Source organism: Lucilia cuprina, chromosome 5, assembly GCF_022045245.1.
Source record: "Lucilia cuprina isolate Lc7/37 chromosome 5, ASM2204524v1, whole genome shotgun sequence".
NCBI classification, from domain to species: domain Eukaryota; kingdom Metazoa; phylum Arthropoda; class Insecta; order Diptera; family Calliphoridae; genus Lucilia; species Lucilia cuprina.
The window spans coordinates 21,854,311-21,878,773 of NC_060953.1; the positions used below are offsets into that span (position 1 = coordinate 21,854,311).

General features: G+C 30.8%; 1 protein-coding gene across 1 annotated transcript in view; it reads left to right on the forward strand.

Moving 5' to 3' along the window:
* LOC111683413 (limbic system-associated membrane protein) overlaps positions 1–24,463 on the forward strand; it is a gene marked incomplete at its 5' end in the record, with an annotated part of 162,157 nt that overhangs the window by 35,513 nt on the left and 102,181 nt on the right. Inside the window, one exon of the mRNA XM_046952807.1 lies at positions 22,698–22,967. Within this exon, the coding sequence (XP_046808763.1) occupies positions 22,698–22,967 (270 nt within the window). The remainder of the gene's footprint in view (positions 1–22,697; positions 22,968–24,463) is intronic.

The following is a 24,463-nucleotide window of genomic DNA, read 5'->3' on the forward strand; positions in this document are numbered from 1 at the left end:
CAAGAGCTTTGCACCCTATAAAGCTGCAGGGCCGGATGGCATTTTACAGGCACTTTTGCAGATGGGGGCGGGACTGGTTTCCGTACATCTGTCACAAATATTCACTGCATGCTTAAAATTGACATATACCCCATGCAAGGGTAATATTTATACCCAAAGCAGGGAAATCTAGCTATGCGACACCTAAGTCCTATCGACCGATAAGTCTTACGTCCTTCCTACTTAAAGCCTTGAAACGGATAGTCGATAGCATGGTTAAAAGCAGTATACCATACAAAGACCTTAAATATAAGCAGCATGCTTATGTAAAGGGACGATCGGTAAAAACCGCTTTAAACGAAGTCGTCCACTACATAGGTGAATATTTCAATAGCAAACTGTATACACTGGCGGTATTTATTTACATCGAAGGCGCTATCAATAACGTGCACACTGATACCCTTATCCAATACCTAGACTAGTTTTATGTTAGCCGGGAGTTCCGTAACTAGATCAATTACATGCTGAGGAACAGATGGATAAGCTGCGAGATGTACGATATAAATATCAGGAAAAAGGTATTTCGCGGTATACCACATGGTGGCATTTTGTCACCTTTACTCTGGGTTAATAACCGGGAAAGGACTTAGACCTGTCTGCTATGCAGACGATGTTGTAATACTTTTAAGGGAAAGAATCCAAATTACTCGTGTAAAAGAGCTGAGTAGGCTCCAAATACGGCCTTGAGCTGGGCTCAACCGAGAGGCCTTAATGTTAACCCGGCGAAGACGAAAATCTGTTTTTTCACAAGAAAGACAAAAATGTCTACATATACTGAACTGCTTCCTGAGCAAGAAGATACCGGTGACAAACAAAGTTAAGTACTTAGGTGTAATAATTGACCGGAAATTAAAATGGAGACACTACATAGAGGATAGGATCAACAAGGCACATCGGTGCTGGGCTTTATAAAAGTGTAATTAGACCAATTCTAGCTTATGCTTCAATAATGTGGTAGACTGCTTTGGACAAAAAGTGTAATATCAAACTACTACAGGGAGTTCAGCGTACATGCTGCTTGGGTTTAAGTGGTACCATGTGTACTATTTCAACCAAGGCTCTGTAAAGTTGCTAGATATTCCACCCATTGAAACATATATAAGATATGAGGCGGCGCTTACAGCCGAACGACTCTATACTTTAGGCGAACTGGCCGAAAACGGTTATAGGACAATGTATACTGGACAGCGTTTACCTAATAAATATGGCGCCTACAGTTTTAATATATTTACCGATAGCCAGAAGGCAATTAGGGCGATATCAGGTGATAGAATTAAATCTAAGACTGTATTGGATTGTAAGAAAGATTTAACTGAATACTCTCCAGAGGTAAGGTTTACATCATATGGGTACCAGACCACTCGGGAGTAGTCGGCAACGAAAGGCGAATGTAATAGCTCTTAAGGAAAGGGAGATCGATATAGATAACCTGACAAACGCAAAACCATTTGGCGTAACAAAAGCTGAATTAAAAATATGGATGAGAGAATCTCATAAGGCCTCTTGGAATAACGAAACGGTGGGTAGAACCACAAAGTTTCTATGTGGTGACTGATTGGAAGATTCTTAGGAATTACGTCCAGGAAGCTGATTTTCTGAACATTGAAAAATAATACATTCAGTGAACAATTTTTTCCATGAATTGGAGCGCACAACAGGCCGATAGTGGCCTAGGTGTATTTCTTCGGATTTGATGTAATATACATCCTCCTATCAACCTAATCTAACCTAACTTTACGTATCTGTTTTTTTTTTTTGTAACAAGTTTATAAACATTTTTATACAAATATAAATTTGTATGGAAAAATTAAAAAATTCGAGGAGACTTTGCGTAATTCATCCAGTTTTTCATAGATTTTTATGAAATGATAAGTTTTGGAAAACCGGTTATCCGGGTTTTCTTTATTTTATTTTATACATTTTTATATATAAACGAGGAATTCAATATTTATAATACATTTACATATTTTATGTATATGGATTTATATTATAAAGAAAAAATTATTAGTTTTAAAATCATTTTTATAAAAAAAATATTCTCAATAAAAAATAACAAAAACAACAAATAGAGATCGAATTCAGGTATTTACACCCTACACCACTTTAGTGGGGAGGCTATATTGGGTTTGTGCTGATGTTTGTAACATACTGGCTGTCCATGTGCGCAAGGTACAGGCCGCAATTTTCAAGATAATTGAATAAAATTTGGAATACACGCTTCCCAAGGACAAAGCCTATTGAAAATGGTTAAAATTGGTCCATTATTTCGACTAGCCCCCATACAACCGTACCCCTCAAATAGGGTCTTTTGGCTTATAATTAATTTAAATGATCTATTATGTTAACAAAAGTCGACAAAACATAGTTTTATAGAATTTTATATGACACTACCGATTTTTGTAATGATCGGGCTTCATTTGACCCGATCCCCCATACAAACTACCCTTCAGAAAATTACTTAAAGGTCAAAATTCACTTACAAACAGTAATAACACTTTTAAAATCTACATAAATAATATTGAAGAAGACTTACCTCCCCCTACCAATATTTTTAAGAACAGAGCCATTTTTTGCCCTCTTAAAAAAATCACTTTTTTTGCAAAAAAAAAAAAAAATAAAACAAGTATGAATTTATAGTCGGACATTGCCGACCATATGATACCCTACACCAGTCAGTATGTTAAAATTTTGAATTTTTTTTAATAAAGCATTTAATTTGTTTTATTGTGGAATATTTTTACTTATTGTTGACAAAAAAGAGAGATTTTCTACAAGAGGGCTCATAGGGGAGAAGGGGTAAATATGGGCCTATCCTTATGAATTTTGGTATATGAATTTACGTCTACTACAAAGTCATTTATGTAGATTTTAATCGTTTTATAAGTAATTATTATACATAAGTTAATTTTGACCATCAAGTAATTTTGTGAAGGGGAGTCTGCATGGGGGCTAGGGTCAAATGAGGCCCGATCACAATAAAAATTAGTATTGTCAATTATTGTTCTATAAAACTAATAACGTACTTATGAGCCTAAAGGCCCGATTCGGGGGTACGGTTGTATGGGGGCTAGGGAAAATAATGGACCGGTTGCAACCATTTTCAATAGCAATCGTCCTTGAACCAAAAAAAGAGTATGTGCAAATTTCATCAAATTATCTTGAAAATTGCGACCTGTAGCGTGCGCACAAGGTTTACATGGACACACAGACAGACGGACGGACATAGCTAAATCGACTCAGAAAGTGATTCTGAAGCGATTGGTATACTTTAAGGTGTTACAAACTTCAGCACAAACGCATAATGTCTGGATTCCAAACATACAAAAAAATAGACAGCTGAATTAAACCAAATACATCTACACACACACGTGCACATCTTTTTCTATATACAGTGTTGTTGTTTCTTTTTTAACAATTTCTTGATGAAATTTTCAGAGGTTGTCTCGGATTTTTGCTCATATCTCCGTTAATTACTGACCGATTTTGCTGAAAGCATGTCTAATAGAATTATTGAAGATTCGGATCTCGCCGATATCTGGGGTCCTCTAAAAACTGATTTCAACAGACAGACAGACGGGCATGGCTTAATCGACTCCGCTATCTATAAGGATCCAGAATATAAATACTTTACAGGGTCGGAAAATTATATTATAGAAATTACAAACGGAATGACAAACTTATATATACCCTTCTCACGAAAGTGAAGGGTATAAATATACATTGTGAAGTCCCAATAATTTTTGGCATCAGCTGTTTACGCTTTTCATGCTTAAGTTTTGACCACCTCTATTGGGCGCTTAAACTAGCAAACAAAATTAACTAATTAAGTACTCATAAACAACTTTCGAGGATTAATTCTAATTTAATAACATTTCAAATATATGTTTCAGAGATCGTGAGAAGTGCTACTGTAAAATTTTAAATTTGTCAGACAGATAGCATCGATGTTTTAATTTTCAGTAAGCGGTCCAAGCACCACTAGTATGAAAATAGTTTTCACTAGACCTTGATCAGGAGAGTCAGGCCATTTTCTTATACTGGATCAGACTTTCTTTTCAGACTTGTCGAAAATTCCTTCAAAATTTACATCAGATTTCGTAAAGCTGAGGCTTTTATAATTATACATATATGTATACGATGTTTAAATAAGGTAAAGATATATGCGTGTATCAGCTTCTTAACATGTTTTATAACCACTATCATTCTATTTGTTACACATTATTCAATTCTATAACGAACTTCTCCACACGCAGAGAAAAAAACATAGTTCGACATGGTTACTATAACTCAACTATGTTCACTATAACAATATATTGTTATCAAAAACATATAATTGTTATATTAATTATATTTAAACAATATTATTGTTACTGTAATCATTTTCATGTTCATGACAATTAAAAATTTGAGTATGATTCACTGAAAAATAATTATTTTTTTAAAAACTAAGTAATAACAAATAACCATTATATGTTCTGTTGCTATATGTTACGTAACCATTCTTGTTATGTTGTTATAAATAATCATTATATGTTTTGTTGTTCTATGTCTGTTGAACAACAACAAAACAACTTTAGCCACACACCTCACACATATTATTTTTTTGTCTGTGTGTTGTTAAAAGCCATGATAAAATAAGTTGAAATAATTCTCATTTCGTTTATAGCATTATATGTATAAGTGTTTCACTTTATATAGGATAATGTAGTTCTGTTTTTGTGAATCCAATCGAAATTTGTAAATCGGATCGAATAATGTAGGTTTTTGCTATTTTAGAAACTATAATTTTACTGATTCACTAATCGAAATAAATTTGATTTCGAATAAGTACATATTTTTTTAACGACATTTTGATCACATTGGGTCATGATATAGTCATGTATAACAAACAATATTATGGTAAAAAAATTATGATAAATATTTTACCTGATTTTAATCATAATATTATATTCTAAGATTGTTACAATAACCATAATATATTTAAACTTCAATCATAATTTTATCCACAATATGTTGCTCTTAGAACATGGTTACCACAACCATGACAGCTGAAATTTTCAACAATATTTTTGTTTGGTATTGAAAATGGGCATTAACGATATAAGGCTTCCTTCAGAAAATACATGACTAAAACTGGCTTATAAAAGCGCGGATAACAATGAAATTCGAAATGTATACATTTTTAAGGAACTTATATTGTTTTTGTAAAATATCGGTCTATAATTAATCCAAAATCCCATATAAAGATCTCGTCAGAATATGACTTTAACATACATAACTCTCTTTAAAATACCTGTATAGTAACTAAATTCTACATAAACAGGTTTTCTAGGAACTATTCGTTTAACTGTTTGCAAACAAAAAAGGCTTAGAATCACTTTAGAACAGCCAAGCGCAGAAAGAGAAACTGTTATTATAGTGGTGAGAAAATACTAAAAAACACTTAGAAAAAAAGTTTCCTAATTACGCTTGTTATGATAACAAGTAAAATCATGATTTAAAAATATAGAAGGTTGTTTCAATATGAATTTGTTGACAAGAAAGGAGATGTTTGAAGTTTATTCTTTGTGTAAATATTCAAAAGAGCGTTGCCATATTAAGAAAAAGTGTAAAATACATTGAGAAATTTTTAAACACATATGTGTAATTCATAAATGATGTACAACGATATATATAAGTGGCTGTTGAATTTGAATCTTATTTGCAATGCGTTCTTTTTAAATCAAAATGTAATTAAGCTTTAGTGGAATTAATAATGATTTTTATTATGTTTTACTTACTTAACTTTATCTCAATAATTATAATCAATTAAGTAAAAAAAATGTTGTTAATTATGTTATAACTTTTTTAATTTTTTTGGTTACATTTATAAATTTATTTTGTTTTAAATAACGATTTAAATGCCGAATTCGGAAAAATGTTCTGCCTAAGAAAAATCTTTTTACAATCTTTACATCTAATTTAGAGTTATTAATATTTAGCAAAGTGTGCATATAATTTAATTTAGTGTTTAACTGATTTCCATTAAAAGTAACGAATGTTGAGTTCAGTTTTTCTATTTCGTTCATAAAGAATGAATTTGGTTTATATAATCCCCCCTCCGAAAGTACATTTACATAAGTATAATTTTCATTTATAATACAAAACATATCTTATCAGTAGAGAATATTCAAGCAATAGAGAATATTTACCCTAGCTCTTTCTGTTCGGACTATATCGTGCTTTTAACAGACAGACAGATGGACGGACATAGACAGATCATCTTAGATTTAATAAAGACCCAGTTTAATATTCGTCTGGGCTAAATCGTATATGTCTTTTTTTTAATTTTAAGGATTAATTAGGGACCTTAGTTCCTTCCGTTAGACCTTTTAAAATAAAAATCATTTGTTTAAAAAACACAAAATAATAATTACCTTGGGCACATTGGAATAGCGTTTCTATTGACGCGAACATTCTTCTCATTATTTTTTAAATCTTGTCTGGAAAAATGTAGGGAACATACTAAAGGTTCACCTGGCAAATCGTCTTCTTCGATATTACACACCTTTCAAATGGAAATATTACGAATAAACTTCAACCAAAAATCTAACATACGTACCTTTAGCCATTCTTTGCGTATATACGGTATAGTAGGTATTTTAAAGAAATGTGTATTTGAAACGCTTGAATGGTGTTTCTTGCTTTCGCATTTCGGAAAAAGACAGCTCATTTTTATAAAAATATTTTTTTGTTGTGTTAATTTTTTTTATTTGAATTAAAATATTTGTTATTTATTTTAAGTTTGAATATTTAAAATGAAATGTGGGATTAATATTCATGAATATGGTAGCTTTATTTTATACATAAACTTCAAATCGCCTTTCTTGTCAGATGGTTAATCAGACTGACATTAAGGCAAATTGAAACTACCTTCTAATATATTTATACCATGAGTAAAATGGTAAATTTGACACATAAAACATACCCAAAGAAAAGAAAAATTATTATTTAGATTAGATTTTTTTATATAAAATGATAAAAAAAAGTATTAAAAATATAGTTTTTATGTATTTTTATTATTATGCATTCATGAAAAGTTTTTGGAGTGTATGAGTTTTTGCAAGTTACTCTCTTGTTTGCAAATGATGTTGTTGTTTTTACGTATTTTGTTTGCAATTTCTGAAACAAAGCAACATCAACCTACTTTGTCGAATGCTGTCAAGCAACTAAATATAATTTTTGTAATTTTTTACGCTCTTGTTTTATATTCGATCGGGTTATGTATGTGTGAATTGCCGAAAATCTTCGTAATTAGAACAATATGAACGCGCAACGCTGCTTTAGAAGTGATATTCTATTGTGCGACAAAAATTGCTTGAATTATTCTTTACTCTAAATTGTAAATTTTTAATTCGTTCAAAGAAAAACTTATTTTTTCCCCGATTAATCGAATCATTTTTATTCGAATGACAACCCTAATGAAAACCCTTGTATTTTTTTCATGTATCACTGTGAAATTTATAAGATTGTATTATTTATGTGTTTATTATATTAAATTGTAAATTTTTAATTCGTTCGAAGAAAAACTAATTTTTTTCCTCGATTAATCGAATCATTTTTATTCGAATGAGAACCCTTGTATTTTTTCATGTATCATGTATAAGATTCTATTATTTATGTGTTTATTTATGACTTCTTAAGTAAAGTGAAATTCCATCCATATGACAAACAAGTAAGAGTTCTATATTCGGCTGTGCCGAATCTTATATACCCTTCACCATGATGTGTTAAAAAAGCAGTCATTACGAATATTATTACAAAAAGTTAACAAATGATTTTATACGATCTAAATTAATCCAAAAAGTCAATTTTTGTAGGTTCTTACCTAGTCAAGGCTCTACATGCTAAATTTCATGTTTCTAGGTTTAATATTATAGAAAATTCAAAAAGTACCTTTTGTAGAATGAAAAAGTACCAAAAAGTCCCCTTTTATGTGTTCTAGCCTAATCCTGGCTCTACATACTTAATTTTATGTTTCTAAGTTCAATATTAGAGAAAATTCAAAAAGTACCTTTTTTAGAACGAAAAAGTACCAAAAAGCCCCTTTTTGTAGGTTCTGACCTAGTCAAGGTCTTAAATTTTAAATGTTATATTTCTAGGTTCAATATTAAAGAAAATTCAAAAAGTTCCTTTTGCAGAACGAAAAAGTACGAAAAAGTCCCTTTTTATAGATTCTTACCTATGTCCTACATTCTAAATTTTATGTTTCTAGGTTCAATATTATAGAAAATTCAATGTAGAATGAAAAAGTACCAAAAAGTCCCTTTTTATAGGTTCTTACCTAGTCAAGGTCCTACATTCTAAATTTCAAGTTTCTAGGTGCAATATTATAGAAAATTTAAAAAAGTACCTTTTGTAGAACGAAAAAGTACCAAAAAGTCCCTTTTTATAGATTCTTACCTAGGTCCTACATTCTAAATTTTATGTTTCTAGGTTCAATATTATAGAAAATTCAAAAAGCACCTTTTGTAGAATGAAAAAGTACCAGAAAGTCCCTTTTTATAGGTTCTTACCTAGTCAAAGTCCTACATTCTAAATTTCATGTTTCTAGGTTCAATATTTATAAACTAGTGCAATAAAAATTTTACCGTATGATTATGTGTTTTGTTGTTGTAATTTACAGTTTTTGTCTGAGCATGAATAAAAAATCTAAATTTTTTATGAAATTTTCAGTGGTTGTCTCAAATTTTTGCTCATATCTCCGGTATTTATGGATCGATTTTGCTGATTTTAAATAGCGATCTTCTCGAAAGCATGTCTAACAGAATTATTGAAGATTCGGATCTCGCCGATATCTGGGGTCCTATAAAAACTGATTTCAACAGACAGACGGACAGACAGACAGAGAGACGGACATGGCTTAATCGACTCCGCTATCTATAAGGATCCAGAATATATATACTTCTTACGAAGATGAAGGATATAAAAATATGACATTTTTTGATGAAATTTTTTGAGGTTGTCTCATAGTTTTGCTCATATCTCCGTTATTTACTGACCGATTTTGCTGGCTGTGGTTTAATACCCAAAATCGCGAGGAGAGAATGATAAATTTCTCTTCGAACAGGTCTGTGAACAAAGCAGCATATGCTGGATTCCTACACCCGATCGGTATCCCTTACCGTTCGTGTAGTGGGACGCTAGTATATGCTGGGGAATTGTCAGGTCAGTATTCAATAGTTGCCTGTCATCCCGTAGATCGATCTTTATAATCATGGGAATGGAACTGATGGTAAAATTGGTAAAAGATTTGGAAAGTCTCCATATATTGGAGATTAGTACCGATTTAGTATGCCTTTTAAGCTTCGGGGAAGTTCTTCGGTGCTGTTGCCATCTCAACAGGGTATATTGATAATGCTGCGGAATTAATTGACTTTGGAAATTCCTACTTCCTTTGTTACATTGATCGGTTCATAAAAGATAGATCCTGATCCATTTTGTTGGGTATTTCGGACTACCAAATATATCTCTAGGTGCTGTTGCCAAAACAACAGAGCCATCTTCTTTGAGGAATTCAAGGGCGCATGGTAGACCGTCTCTAGTTTACCCAGTGGATGAAAAAGACCACCGTGAAATAAGGCCGTCTAGGCAGGTGCTCACGTTAATCTTTCGACATTCTTAATGGCTTTCGACATGGCTTAATCGACTCCTCTACCTATAAGGATCCAGAATATATATATATACTTTATTGGGTCGGAAAAATATATTATAGAAATTACAAACGGAATGACAAACTTATATATACCCTTCTCACGAAGGTGAAGAAGGGTATATATAAGTTTGAAGGGTGAAAAATCGGTCTATAAATAACGAAGATATGTGCAAAAATCCGAGACAACCTCTGAAAATTTCATGAAAAAAGACATATTTTTTCCATGCTTTGTTAAAAAAGCAACAACAATACTGTGAATTGAAAAAATATGTACATGTGCGTGTGTATTTGGTTTTATTCAGCTGTGTATTTTGTTTTGTATGTTTGGATGTCGCACAGTGGGGCGGAATGGAAATTTTTTGGAAATAAATCTGGCATTTCTGACGGCTGATCCGATCGGGATAAAATTTGGCGTCAGCGTAGCCAAGGAGTATTCGAGTTTAAGTTTTGAAGATGAGCCCCGCAGATGCCCCAGGGACGGAGCTGTGGCGGCTCAAAGTAGGGTACCTACGACATGTAAAATTTTTAAACTCGTGCCATTTTTTTGTTTTTCACCCAAATACATTTTCTGAAAGCGCTCGAAGAGATCTTGAAAAAACATATCATACTACTTATCTCTTATAATATATAGGCATTTAAAAATGTAGTGATACAAAATTTACCATAACTTGGTCCGCCTTTTTTGGAATACCGGGCGTAATTTTGGACCAAATAGACTCAATAATATACAAAAAATTTCAGATCAATATCATTTACAGATCCAAAAATATACGTTTTTTAATTTAAAAATTCAAAAAATTTTAGATTTTTGCCGTTTTTTGCCCAAAATGTGTCTTAACTCTTTTATTAATAAAATAAAATTTTCTTTAAGAACATATAACAATTTTATAGTTTTCTAAAAGGTATCTTTACGCAGAACACTTTGGCGTAAAAAAACTTGTCCTATTTTTTGAAAATGTTGCCACTGCGTCCTTCCGAATATGACCTATTTTGTTATCAAAACTTCAACTTTGGGCGACATGTTCTAAAATCCCAAAGATGGGATCAGAAAACTGAAAGCAGTTTTGGAAACCTCAATATGTTTTCTATTTACTCCAAAAGTATTTTCCCAGCCCTGAAAGAAATGTGGACCCTATGGGCAAAAATGAAAAAAATCCCATTTTTGGAATTTTCATTCCTATTTTTGGGAATTGCGGGATGCCCTTTAACCTTTTCAATTTTTTTCGCATTTTCTTATTTGAAATGACAAATTTAACAAGCCTTGAAGATTTCATTGAGTTTTGTTCATAAATAAAGATTTTGTCATATATTACATATTTGTTAAATTTCTAAAACTATGATTTATATCAAAATTTTAATAGAGTCGCAGATAGCTACAACAATTTAGTCCATATTTATCCCTTAATATCCTTTTTTAGTTAGACATGGAAATTCTCGACCCTTTACAAAAAATTTCAAGCCAATATCTCAATTACATTCAAAAATATGTTCATTTAAACCTGTATCCTTTAATTTTATATTTTTTATATTTTAGTATTAAATATGACAGAACATGTTTAAATCTTATATTTACCTATTTTCTATTTGTTTGCTTATCCTGATAATTGAAAGGTCCTATTATGCTTAAATTTTCAGAAATTTATAACTATTTTTTACCTAAATTTTTTCGACAGATCATTTCGTTCTGTTTCGTTTATGATCATGTAGGTAAAAATATACAGGTAATGATAATTTCGATTCGATTCACTAATAAGAAATATCAATGACTGAATAACAGGTTATAGTAATATATTCCTAAATGTTAATAGGTAGACAGTTCGTAATTTTTTACTTTGGAATACCTGTATCGGATATGACAAGAATTGGTATATAAGTAAACTTCTCAGATTTTAATTACCATATTTAATAAATCTACAATCTCAAATGAGGAAATTGCTGATACATTTAACGAAATGCTGAAAAAGGAAAACCAACCGTACATATTGCAACTATTCTTCCTAATGCATCACCAAAACGACTTAAGCGAATTGTGTAAAGTATACCAACTCCAACATCACAATCAAATTTTACTGAAGAGGAAGCTGTCTCTTCTGGAAGTGGGTCTCAGTCGAAATAAGTACTAAATATTAAGGAAAGCTCTGCATGAAAAAGGACACAATATATTACCATCATATAAGGCGATCCAGGAAAAAATACAAACTATCCTACCATCACCTATTGCTGTTAATGATGTGGAAGCTTGTATTGATATATCATCTTTGCTCGAAAACACGGCATCAAGAATTGTGTCGGACTTTTCAGAAGACCAACTAAGGAAAATTCATAACTGTGATGTTGCCTTAATGTGCAAGTGGAGATGTGACGGTTTGTCAGCACTTCCAGAATACAAACAAGCTTGTGGAAGTCGGACATTAGCAGACTACAAAAGTGTATTTATGTCATCATTAGTGCCATTACGAATTCGTTCATATTCCCTTAATCCATCATCGTCAAGCATCGGAAATTCATTTGAAGATATATGGATCAATACAACTCCGAGTTCAAAAAATTTTTGTAGACCCATTGGACTTGAATATATAAAGGAGTCAATGAAAGCAACAAAAGATTTAGTGGAATATTAAAAAGATGAAATAAATGCACTGGAGCCCATTTGCATAAAAATAAAGGAATTCTCTATTAACATATCATATCAGCTAAGCTTAACAATGATTGATGGAAAGGTCAGCAATGCCATAACAGAAACTTCTTCCTTCTCGAGATGCTCAATATGTAATGAGAAAAAGTCGCAATTCTCAAATATAAACAAAAGCAGAAGTATTAATGAAGAAGTCCTGTCTTTCGGAATTTCACCACTTCATGCCAGAATACGATTTTTAGATTCCTTTTTACACATAGCATACGACCTCAAATATAGAAGGGTGCCAGAGAATCTTACTAAATCAAAAAAAAAAAAAAATAATGAAGAATTGAAAGAACTGAGAGCTGCGGAAAAAAGCAGAATCCAAGAAGAATTTAAAGTTCAGATGGAATTAAACATCGACAAACCACTTCCAAGTTGCGGTAGTACAAATTACGGTAATACGGCGAGAAGGTTTTTTCGTGATTTTGAAATTACTTTAAAAATAACTGGAATCGACAAGGAGTTGCACTATTTTAATGGCACTGAATAGTAAACATAAAATTAATGGAAATCGATTTGGGGAATATACATCTGAAATTTATAAATTACTTGTATCTCTGTATCCATGGAGGGAACTAACACCAACAGTACACAAAGTATTGTGTCATGGTCAAATAATAATTGAATCGAATATTCTTCCACTTGGAGAGTTAACAGAAGAAGCCCAGGAAGCGAGGAATCGAGATTTTAAGCATGTTCAACTTTTCAGCTCAAGAAAATGCTCCAGGCAATCACAGAATGAAGATATTTTTAATAGTTTACTTCTATCTTCTGATCCTGTTCTTTCAACTATGCGAAAAATATGGATTTGTTATGAAACTCTATCATCTCAAAACAAGGAAGATTTAAAGGACTTATATTACCTTCTAGATATGTATACCGATATGACAGATTATTTTATAGAAAATAAGTAGTGTTAGGAATTAAATATATAAGTAGGTTGTAAGAATTAATTGTATTATGTTTAAGATAAACAGTTCAAATAAAAAAAGCTATTATACTAACTGATGATATTGTATTAAATTGTGTTTTATATTTCGGTGGGCGGGAAAAGTGGTTTGTGTGGGGTGATTGAGGTGTTGTTGTGCGTGGCTCATAATAAAATTATATTTTTTTATTGTATATACAATGTTATAGTCTTTAATAAAATAATTAACTAAATAATTTTTAAAAATTGTCCAAATATTTGATTCAACACCAAATGTATGTTCTGTCATACTTAATACTAAAATATGAAAAAGATGAAATTAAAGGACACAGGTTTAAATTTATATAGTTTTGAATGTAATTGAGATATTGGCTTGAAATTTTTTGTAAAAGGTCGAGAATTTCCATATCTAACTAAAAAAAAGATATTAAGGGATAAATATGGACTAAATTGTTGTAGCTATCTGCGACCATATTAAAATTTTGATATAAATCATAGTTTTAGAAATTTAACAAATATGTAATATATGACAAAATCTTTATTTATGAACAAAACTCAATGAAATCTTCAACGCTTGTTAAATTTGTCATTTCAAATAAGAAAATGCAAAAATAAATTGAAAAGGTCAAAGTGCATCCCGCAATTCCCAAAAATAGGAATGAAAATCCCAAAAATGGGATTTTTTGCATTTTTGCCCATAGGGTCCACATTTCTTTCAGGGCTGGGAAAATACTTTTGGAGTAAATAGAAAACATATTGAGGTTTCCAAAACTGCTTTCAGTTTTCTGATCCCAGCTTTGGGATTTTAGAACATGTCGCCCAGTTGAAGTTTTGATAAAAAATAGGTCATATTCGGAAGGACGCAGTGGCAACATTTTTAAAAAATAGGACAAGTTTTTTACGCCAAGGCGTTCTGCGTAAAGATACCTTTTAGAAAACTATAAAATTGTTATATGTTCTTAAAGAACATTTTATTTTATTAATAAAAGAGTTAAGACACATTTTGGGGAAAAAACGGCAAAAATCTGAAATTTTTTGAATTTTTAAATTAAAAAACGTATATTTTTGGATCTGTAAATGATATTGATCTTAAATTTTTTGTATATTATTGGAAATTTTGTTGTCTAACTAACAAGTTGAGTCCATTTGTTGCAAAATTACGCCCGGTATTCAAAAAAAGGCGGACCAAGGTATGGTAAATTTTGTATCACTAAATTTTTTAAATGCCTACAGCTCGAATATTATAAGAGATAAGTAGTATGTCCAAGCATGTTTTTTCAAGATGTCGTCGAGCGCTTTCAGAATATATATATATATATATATATATAATATATATAATATATATATATATATATATATATATATATATATATATATATATATATATATATATGTATATATATAATATATATATATATATATATATATATATATATATATATATATATATATATATATATATATATATATATATATATATATAATATATATATAATATATATAATATATATATAATATATATATATATATATATAATATATATATATATACATATATATATATATATGTATATATATATATGTCGTAGGTACCCTACTTTGAGCTGCCACAGCCCCGACTGGGGCATCTGTTATTGAGGTTTCCAAAACTGCTTTCAGTTTGCTGATCCCAGCTTTGGGATTTTAGAACATGTCGCCCAAAGTTGAAGTTTTCATAAAAAATAGGTCATATTCGGAAGGACGCAGTGGCAACATTTTTAAAAAATAGGACAAGTTTTTTTGAATTTTTAAATTAAAAAACGTATATTTTTGGATCTGTAAATGATATTGATCTGAAATTTTTTTATATTATTGGAAATTTTGTTGTCTAACTAACAAGTTGAGTCCATTTGTTCCAAAATTACGCCCGGTATTCAAAAAAAGGCGGACCAAGGTATGGTAAATTTTGTATCACTAAATTTTTAAATGCCTACAGCTCAAATATTATAAGAGATAAGTAGTATGTCCAAGCATGTTTTTTCAAGATCTCGTCGAGCGCTTTCAGAAAATATATATATATTTGTATTTGGGTGAAAAACAAAAAAATGGCACGAGTTTAAAAATTTTACATGTCGTAGGTAACCTACTTTGAGCCGCCACAGCTCCGTCCCTGGGGCATCTGCGGGGCTCATCTTCAAAACTTAAACTCGAATACACCTTGGCTACGCCGTTTAGAAATGCCAGATTTATTTCTAAAAAATGTCCATTCTGCCCCACTGTGTGTCGTTGGTTTCAGTGAGTTGTTTTTTTGTTTTTCTTTTTGTGAATTCGATTCGTATTATTGGCTTGTTTTTTTCTGTTTTTATTTTTTCTGTGTTTTTCGTTATTTATTTTGAGATATCTGTTGGTTTAATTGCCTTGTGTATTTTGTTTTTTATTTCGTTTAGCGTTGTTGTTCATTTTGTTTTGCTTTTGGTGTAATTATAATGTAGTCGGGAAAAAATTTAAAATATATAAAACTAATATGTTTAAAATACACTTTGGTAAGGGTATATAAGACTCGGCACAGCCGAATATATCACTCTTACTTGTTTTTAAATAATATTCTTTTTTAAATAAAACCAATTGTCAGCATTTCTGTATGCTTATTTTTATGATTAACTGTATGTTATATATTTCTTCAGGAAGTATGCACTCTCCTTTATGTCTAATAAATAAAAAAACATATTGTCCTCAGCCAATGTGCAGAGTAGAATCATAATTGTCGTAACACTGAGATTCCCTTTCGACAATGTTCAGACAAGTTTGCTATTAATCGTTTAAATACTTCAGAAAATGTGCAGTTCCGACCAACGGGACTGGCTTTTACAAATCCCGGGATTCGGGAATACCTAATTTTAAAATTATGAAAATCTTAAATCATCATGTTTGTAAAGAAAATTTTTGAAATTTGTTAAAATTTAGCAGACAAAAAATGTACGGACTGGCGGGTGAGAATATTTGAATTAAAAAATCCAATTTATTACACAAACTCTTAGAATTTCATTATTCCTGAAACTTTTTAACATGATATTTATATAAAAATAAAAATTATGTTCCGAAATTTGACGTAAGCACTAATTGTTCCATGTAAACTAATAATTATGACAAAACCTGATTCAATTATTCGAACACTAATTTAGAACATATTCAAATGTGCCGAAATGAATTACTCACCATCAAAATATTGTAATGTTTTGATACTAACATAAGCATCAGTGTGATTTTTAGAGAAGGTCATTAGGCTTTCTTGTGTCAATTTTGGTCCAAATTCTTAGCTAAAATAGAATGAGTCTTCGGACTCCTGTTTTCAACTTAAAGACACAATTTAAGAAAATATAAAATCCGTATATTTGAGATAATAGTTAAAATTTTGTCGGAGTCCCTTTAGTGTCAATTAGATTATTTAGGAAAAAAACCGGGCGGGCATTGGGGGCGTAGCACCTCCCATATATATTTAATCAAAAAATTCGTTTATCTTAGAAACTATTACAATTAGAAACTTAAAATTTTGCACGAATAACTTAAACATCTATGTAAACATTTTTGGTAATAAATTGACGGACTACCCATGAGAGGGTGACACCTCCCATATTATTTAAATACAAACATTTGTTTATCTGTGAAATTAAAAGAACTAGATTCTTCACGTTTTGCACTTTAATATTCATCTGAAAATTTTGGAGGAAAAAGGACGGACTTTAATCTAGGGAGCTTCAAGCCCCCTCATAAATTAAATAAAAAAATTCGTATATCTTATAAGTAGGGTAAGGTAGGGTCAATTATGGACCTATCCTTATAAAATTCTACGAAGAGATTTACATGTTTGTGCCGAATTTCACCGCTATTGATGCTTCTCTTAGCTTTATGAGCGATAAAGAAATTTTCTGAAGGGACTTAATATGGGTCGTAGGGTCAATTATGGACCGATCCTTATAAAAATGTCTGTGCCGAATTTCACTGCTATCGATGCTTTTCATAGCCAGTTATCAGCGATAAAGTCATTTTCTGAAGGGGACTTTATATGGGGGGTAGGGTCAATATTGAACCGATCCTTATAAAATTCTTCGAAGAGATTAATGTTCCAATAAAACATGTTTGTGCCGAATTTCACCGCTATTTATGCTTCTCTTAGATAGTTATGAGCGATAAAGTCATTTTCTGAAGGGGTCTTTGTAGGGGGATGGGGTCAATTTTGGACCGATCCTTATAAAATTCTACGAAGTGATTTATGTCCTCATAAAACATGTTTGTGCCGAATTACACCGCTATTGATGCTTCTGTTAGCCAGATATGGGCGATAAAGTCATTTTCTGAAGGGGACCTTAGGGGTTAGACGAAATCGTGGACCGATATTGCCCATTTTCAATCCAAACTAAACAAACTGCATCAACTATAAGTATCTTTGCAAAATTTCCGCTCGCTAGCTACTTCCATTTAAACTCTATCGTGTTTTCAACAGACAGAGACACGGACAGACGGACGGACATGGCTAGATCATCTTAGAATCTAATAAGGACCCATAATATATATACTTTTATGGGTCTTAGACGAAGATTTCAATGTGTTACAAACGGAATGACAACAACAATATACCCCCATCTTTTTTTGATGGTGGGTATAAAAAGATGCCAGTGAGAATACAAACCAGGGACTTCGGTTTGTTAGTTAAGTGTTCTACTTACTGCACCACTATGGTTTTCAGATACAAAGTTAATGTTGTTTTCTTTTTTATAATACATAATTCTTAATACGCAATTGAATAAAATGTGTAAACAAAATGACAAAGCCGAAAATGAAGTAGTTCTAAATTTCATGCTTCTAGGTTCAATATTATAGAAATTTCAAAAAGTATCTTTTGAAGAACAAAAAAAGTAGCAAAAGTACCCTTTTGCTACTAGAAGCAGTTATCGCTGATAACTGGCTATGAAAAGCATCGATAGCAGTGAAATTCGGCACAGACATTTTTATAAGGATCGGTCCATAATTGACCCTACGACCCATATTAAGTCCCTTCAGAAAATTTCTTTATCGCTCATAAAGCTAAGAGAAGCATCAATAGCGGTGAAATTCGGCACAAACATGTAAATCTCTTCGTAGAATTTTATAAGGATAGTCCATAATTGACCCTACCTTACCCTACTTATAAGATATACGAATTTTTTTCATATATATAATATTATATATATATATATATATATATATATATTTATATATATAAATTATATATATATATAAATATTATATATATATATAATATATATATATATATATATATATATATATATAAATATATATAATATATATATAATATATATATATATATATAATAATAATATATAAATATATATTTATAATATATATAATATATATATATATATATATATATAATATAATAATATAATATATATATTTTTAATAGAAATTACAAACGGAATGACAAACTTATACAGTGAATCAACTAAGTTTTTTGCCTACCTTTTTTTAAAAGAATTTTGTTTTTTGTTCATAAATAAAATTCGAATAAACAGGTAAAAAGTAAACATATGTTTTCCAATTAAAAATTAAAAATAGAGATTGTGTAAAATGGGAAAAATTAGAAAAAATATTAAAATACAAATTTTGGTGCTTTTGTTGTTGCATTTTATTATTTTTCATCAGAATTCGCAAAGTATTTTGCAAATTGAGAATTCCGGTTGATTCCATTGGGGTTTTCAAATTAGTTTTTAATTATTTTTGGAATTTATTGTTTTATTGTTAAAAGGAAGAGTGTTAAGTATTTTTCAATTGCAATTTGCAAAAATCATATCCTCATTGGGTGAAAATGAGATGTTATTTGCCTTAAAATATTTAAAGGATAATGAGGCAATTTTGATATAAAAAATTAGTTTAGATTTCTAGAAGAAGTGTAAATCAATAAAATATAATTATGAAATGTTTAATCAATAACATTAAAAAACACAAAATAGAGAATTATTAGAAAAACGCACTGAGTGCTCTTTCAAGATCTTTAACTGCCAAAGGGAGGCGACTTGTATCCAAGGAAAACTATTGGACTCCTGATTTATCTTTTTCAAAATCTATATACGAACTAGGAGGAACACTGTGTTTAAATTTAGACCTCTAAACAGACCTTAGATTGCTTGGAACCAATGTAAAGTGAACTGTCGTGTAGTACAGGAAAAATACCTAATTTAGATATTTTAAAATAGAGGTAACGTAACGTCAACAAAAGCAATATTTTTCACCTAATACATACACTTATATATATTTAGAATCCAAATCAAGAATAACTATCCAGATCGAAATACGCCTACTGTATCTTGAAAATCAAGATTTTAGCATTTAATAGTTCTATAGTGGTATACGGTGATGTCCCCATACTTAGAGTGGCTAGGATGGTACTTAGTGTTAAATTTATTAAATAAGAATCAATATTATAAAATTCTAAATAAAATTTACACAACACTCCCCAAATAGATGGAGTTTCCGTAATGTAGTTTTTGTTTATCAATACAAAATGACCAAAAACCCGGATTATTTTTGTTATAATATATAGATTTATACCTCACAAAACTTTTTTTCTAGGTCCAAATTCATTGATTATCTAATATATCATGTACCCAATTCAAAATTACTTATTATTTTCGAAATTTAATGAAAGAAACGATAGATTTCATGTTAAGTCAAATATTGATAAGTTCTGATAGGTATATAGGATAATAAATCGGTTAAGAAATTTCCAAATTTAGTCGTTCCACTACTAAAATATCTAAAAAATGTTATTATAATATATAGTAGTAATAAAAATATTAAATATTATAAAATAATGCAGCAATATTAAAAAAATGAACAAAAAACCTAAAAAAGCAAAATACTTTATTGACCCAAAAAATTAACAATACGTTCACATTTTATCAAAAATCTCGTTAATTAATATAACGATTTTACTTTTTATGATAGAAAATTAAAATATAAGATATTCTTTAAAAAATACAACAAACAAATTGCTTTATTTTGCTAAAAATAATTGTTCACAAACAGTTTTTTCTTTAAATTTATAAAATTTTACATAGGCAAATTACTTAATTGATTCACTGTATATACCCTTCTCACGAAGGTGAAGGGTATAAAAATGAAATTTTTTATGAAATTTTCAGAGGTTGTGTCTGATTTTTGCTCATATCTCCGTTATTTACCGACCGATTTTGCTGATTTTAAATATTTAAATATATATATATATGCTTTATAGGGTCGGAAAATTATTTTATAGAAATTAAAAACGGAATGACAAACTTATATGTACCCTTCTTACAAATGTGAAGGGTATAAAATAATTTATATTCACTGTTCCAAAATTTGAATTTCGCACAGGAAAACTGTTAGTTTGAACTGTAATGCACTGGCCAACCTACGACAAATGGTATTGTTCTTGAAGAAAGACGTGTGTTACGCAAGAATATACGGGTATTGGGAACAAGTTCTCTAATTTCAAAGGAACACATTCCATTATAGTATGGATAGAACAGTGAAATAACGCCACGTTGCGACAGTGCTCCAGTGAATCAATAGAGTTGGATACCCTACTGTCACCGATAAGTATCTTCGCCCTCTCTTGTACGCGGTTGAGTATCTCTAAAATAGAATTGTGTTTTATTTACGGTCGGATAAAAGTGATGTAAATAGTGAGAAGATCAGATGGAGTAAAGTATGTCTTATACCGTTTTAGAAAACCAAGACACTTGAACGCTTCTTTCGACAGTTGGAAAATGTGTTTAGTCCAGCGGACATCGCACAAAATTTTCATGCCTAGAACATCAAGAGTTTCTGATTCCTTAATTTTTTCACAACCCGTATATATAGATGGAACAACAATATCTGTCAAGCGTTTATTTGTTAAAAAACAACATTGAGTCTTACGGGCGTTAAAATCAACTCTGTTAACAAGACCCCATTCAAAGATTTTTATTAAGTCGTGATTAAGCGATTCAAGCATATTGCTTCTCATTGCCCCAATCTTTAGAGGGCTTGGTCTATAATTGAATAACTAAGAATGGCAGATACAAAATAGTAGATTGAGTTGAAAGTTTGACATAGAAGGTTATTTAAAATAAGAAATAGGGTAGGGAAAGAACGGTACCCCTGAATTAATCTTGAACTCGTTTGATGAGATCCGATCTATAACAACTCGTATAGTGTGATCTCTGAGAAAGCTCGAAATAAATCGAGAGAAGTTATTACCGACACCAAATGCAATTAGTTTTGATACAAGTGCACCCTGCCACACTCTATCAAACGCCTTTGAAATATCTAGAGCCACTACTTTACTTTCGCCAAAATGGTGAATGGAATGTCAAAATTTCTCCGAAAGTAAGGCTAGTAAGTCTCCCGTAGAGCGACCTCTACGAAAGCCATACTTGCGGTCGTTAAGTAAATTGTTGGTCTGTAATTACTTGACAGGATGGAAATTGACCATACTTTCCATTACTTTAGAAATTGCTATTGGACGATAATTTTCAGGATTATTAGCCTCTCCCTTTTTAGGAATTGGCGTTACCTTAGCAATCTTCCAGCATGCAGGAAATTTGCCGGCATGGTATAGAATGCTGAAAAGATTAGCTAATGGACGAGCTAACGTCGAAGAACACTGCTTCAAGACCAGTGCCGGTATGCCACCTGGTCCAGGAGACTTGTTAATGTTGAGATCTGTTAGAAATTTTTAACGGCACGCGATCGAAAGAATATATTTGGCATAGTTACTGATACCCTTTCGAGCTCGGGCAGTGGTTGATCGCTAAGAATTGTTTGCGAATAACTCAGCCAAAAGGTTAGCTTTATCAACCGGGTCAGTGAATGTTTGGTCGTCTTTTTACAGTTTTAACGAACGACCGAAAGGTTTTGATGCCCCTAGGAGCAGCGAGTACCTTAGCGCGAAGACGCTGCTCGTTTAAAGCTTTTTGGCGTTTTAGTTTGAAGGTTTTTGTTATTACGCTAAATTCAGAATATTTTTTTTCAAATTACTTTAATTACCATTACAAGTAATTGTAATTTTCAAAACTTCAATTACAAGTAATTGTAATTGGTAAATCTTCAATTATAATTATTTCAAATGTAATTGTAATTGAAAATGTAGTCATTACCTCGCAACACATTTTTTAAAGAAAATTACGGAATTTATAAATCAAAACACTGTATGTATGTATGTATGTATGTATGTATGTATGTATGTATGTATGTATGTATGTATGTATGTATGTATGTATGTATGTATGTATGTATGTATGTATGTATGTATTAATTTGTATTTGATTTCAAATATTTTTTTTATATTGTTTTTAGTTCCACCAACTCTTCGAGCCCTTCCACATAATGGACAAGTTACCGCTAGAAAAGGTAGTACTGTTACGCTTGAATGTAAAGCTTCCGGTAACCCTGTACCGACTATTTTTTGGTTTAAAAAGGACATTTTTTCTGGTCCCACACATCTCTCAGATAGCTCAACTTTAATTCTTGAAAATGTTGATAGACACCATGCTGGTATATACCAATGTTCCGCAGATAATGGAGTAAAGGAAAGAGTTTCGATGGACATTCAACTCACGATATTATGTAAGTTAATTAATATTTAAAACTAAAAATAAGAATTATTTATCTCAATATTAGTTGTTACATGGTGTATCACTACGAACAATAGGTTAATAAAGTAATTAATCACCTACAGCATTTAACTGTAGTACGTCAAAGTGAATGTGAATGTTGATTGAATTTAAATGTGTTATGGGAGCTATGACCAATTAAAGGGAGATCATGAAATCAGAAATTTCCTTTTTGAATTTTATCACGAACATAAAAGGAAATAAAAGTAAAATAGAATTATGTCAATACCTCTTACAGTTTAGATACGTACGTCATCATATCTGTCGCACAGTGGTATAGAAAAAAAAGAGGGAAATAATTCGGTAACTTCTAAACGGTTAATCCGATTTTAATGAAATTTGGTATACACAAAGAGGAGGAGTTGTCGAGTTTACGTTTTGAATTTGGACCTTATAGGCCAACCAGGAGCCCGGCGGCGGGTCCTCAAATTAGGACACCTCGGCTCTGTTAAATTTTTAAAACGATCCTATTTCTTCATTTGAGTTCCGATTTAAAAAAAAAACAAATTTCGTATATAGAATCTCCTCATTGAGCACGTACGTAGCAGTAAATTATCTCTTATAGTTTAGGAGATATTCACTTTGAAAATTAAAATTTTAAAATTTTTACCGTTCTTACTTTAGTTTTTTGATATTAGCGGGTCCAAATATTCCCGATTTTCGCCATTTTTTTCTATTCGCTTAACAACAAGTTTATATATCAAGCAGTGAAAGAATTATGTAAAAATTATGACTGAGTCCAAAGTTAGAGGCATTTTAATTTAAAAAATTAAAAAAGGCGATTTTTTGCCATTTTTTGGGAAAAAAGTATCTTTTTCTTTTTAAGTAATCTAAAAAGTTTCTAAGAAGATGCATATAGAATTTATACTTCTTGGAAAGCTGACTTTACATAAAATACGATAAATGAAACAAAACCTAAAAATTTTTGACACCAAAAAAACCTTATTTTTTATGGAAAATTCAATTTTTAGCAAAAATTCTCAAATCGCATAGTCGATATCAAATTATAGTGACCTGTTTTATATAACCCATTTTGAGTAAAAAATCTATCTGACAGTAAAATTTCATCAAAAAATATTCATAAATAAAATTTTTATCTGAGTCGAGAAAACTTAGCTTTATAGAACTTTAAATGACACTCCCGATTTTTGTAATGATCGGGCTTTATTTGACCTTAGCCCCCATACAAACTCCTCTTCAGAAAATGACTTAAGGATCAAAATTCACTTACAAACACTAATGACACTTTTAAATTCTACATAAATAATATTGAAGTAGACTTAATTCCCCTCATCAATATTTATAAGGATAGGGCCATATTTCGCCCTACTCCCCTTTGAGCCCTCTTGTAAAAAATCTCTTTTTTTTGCAGAAAAAATAAAAATATTCCGAAATAAAGTTAAAAAACAAATCAAATGCTTTTTATACGTCCGACTATTCATTCATATT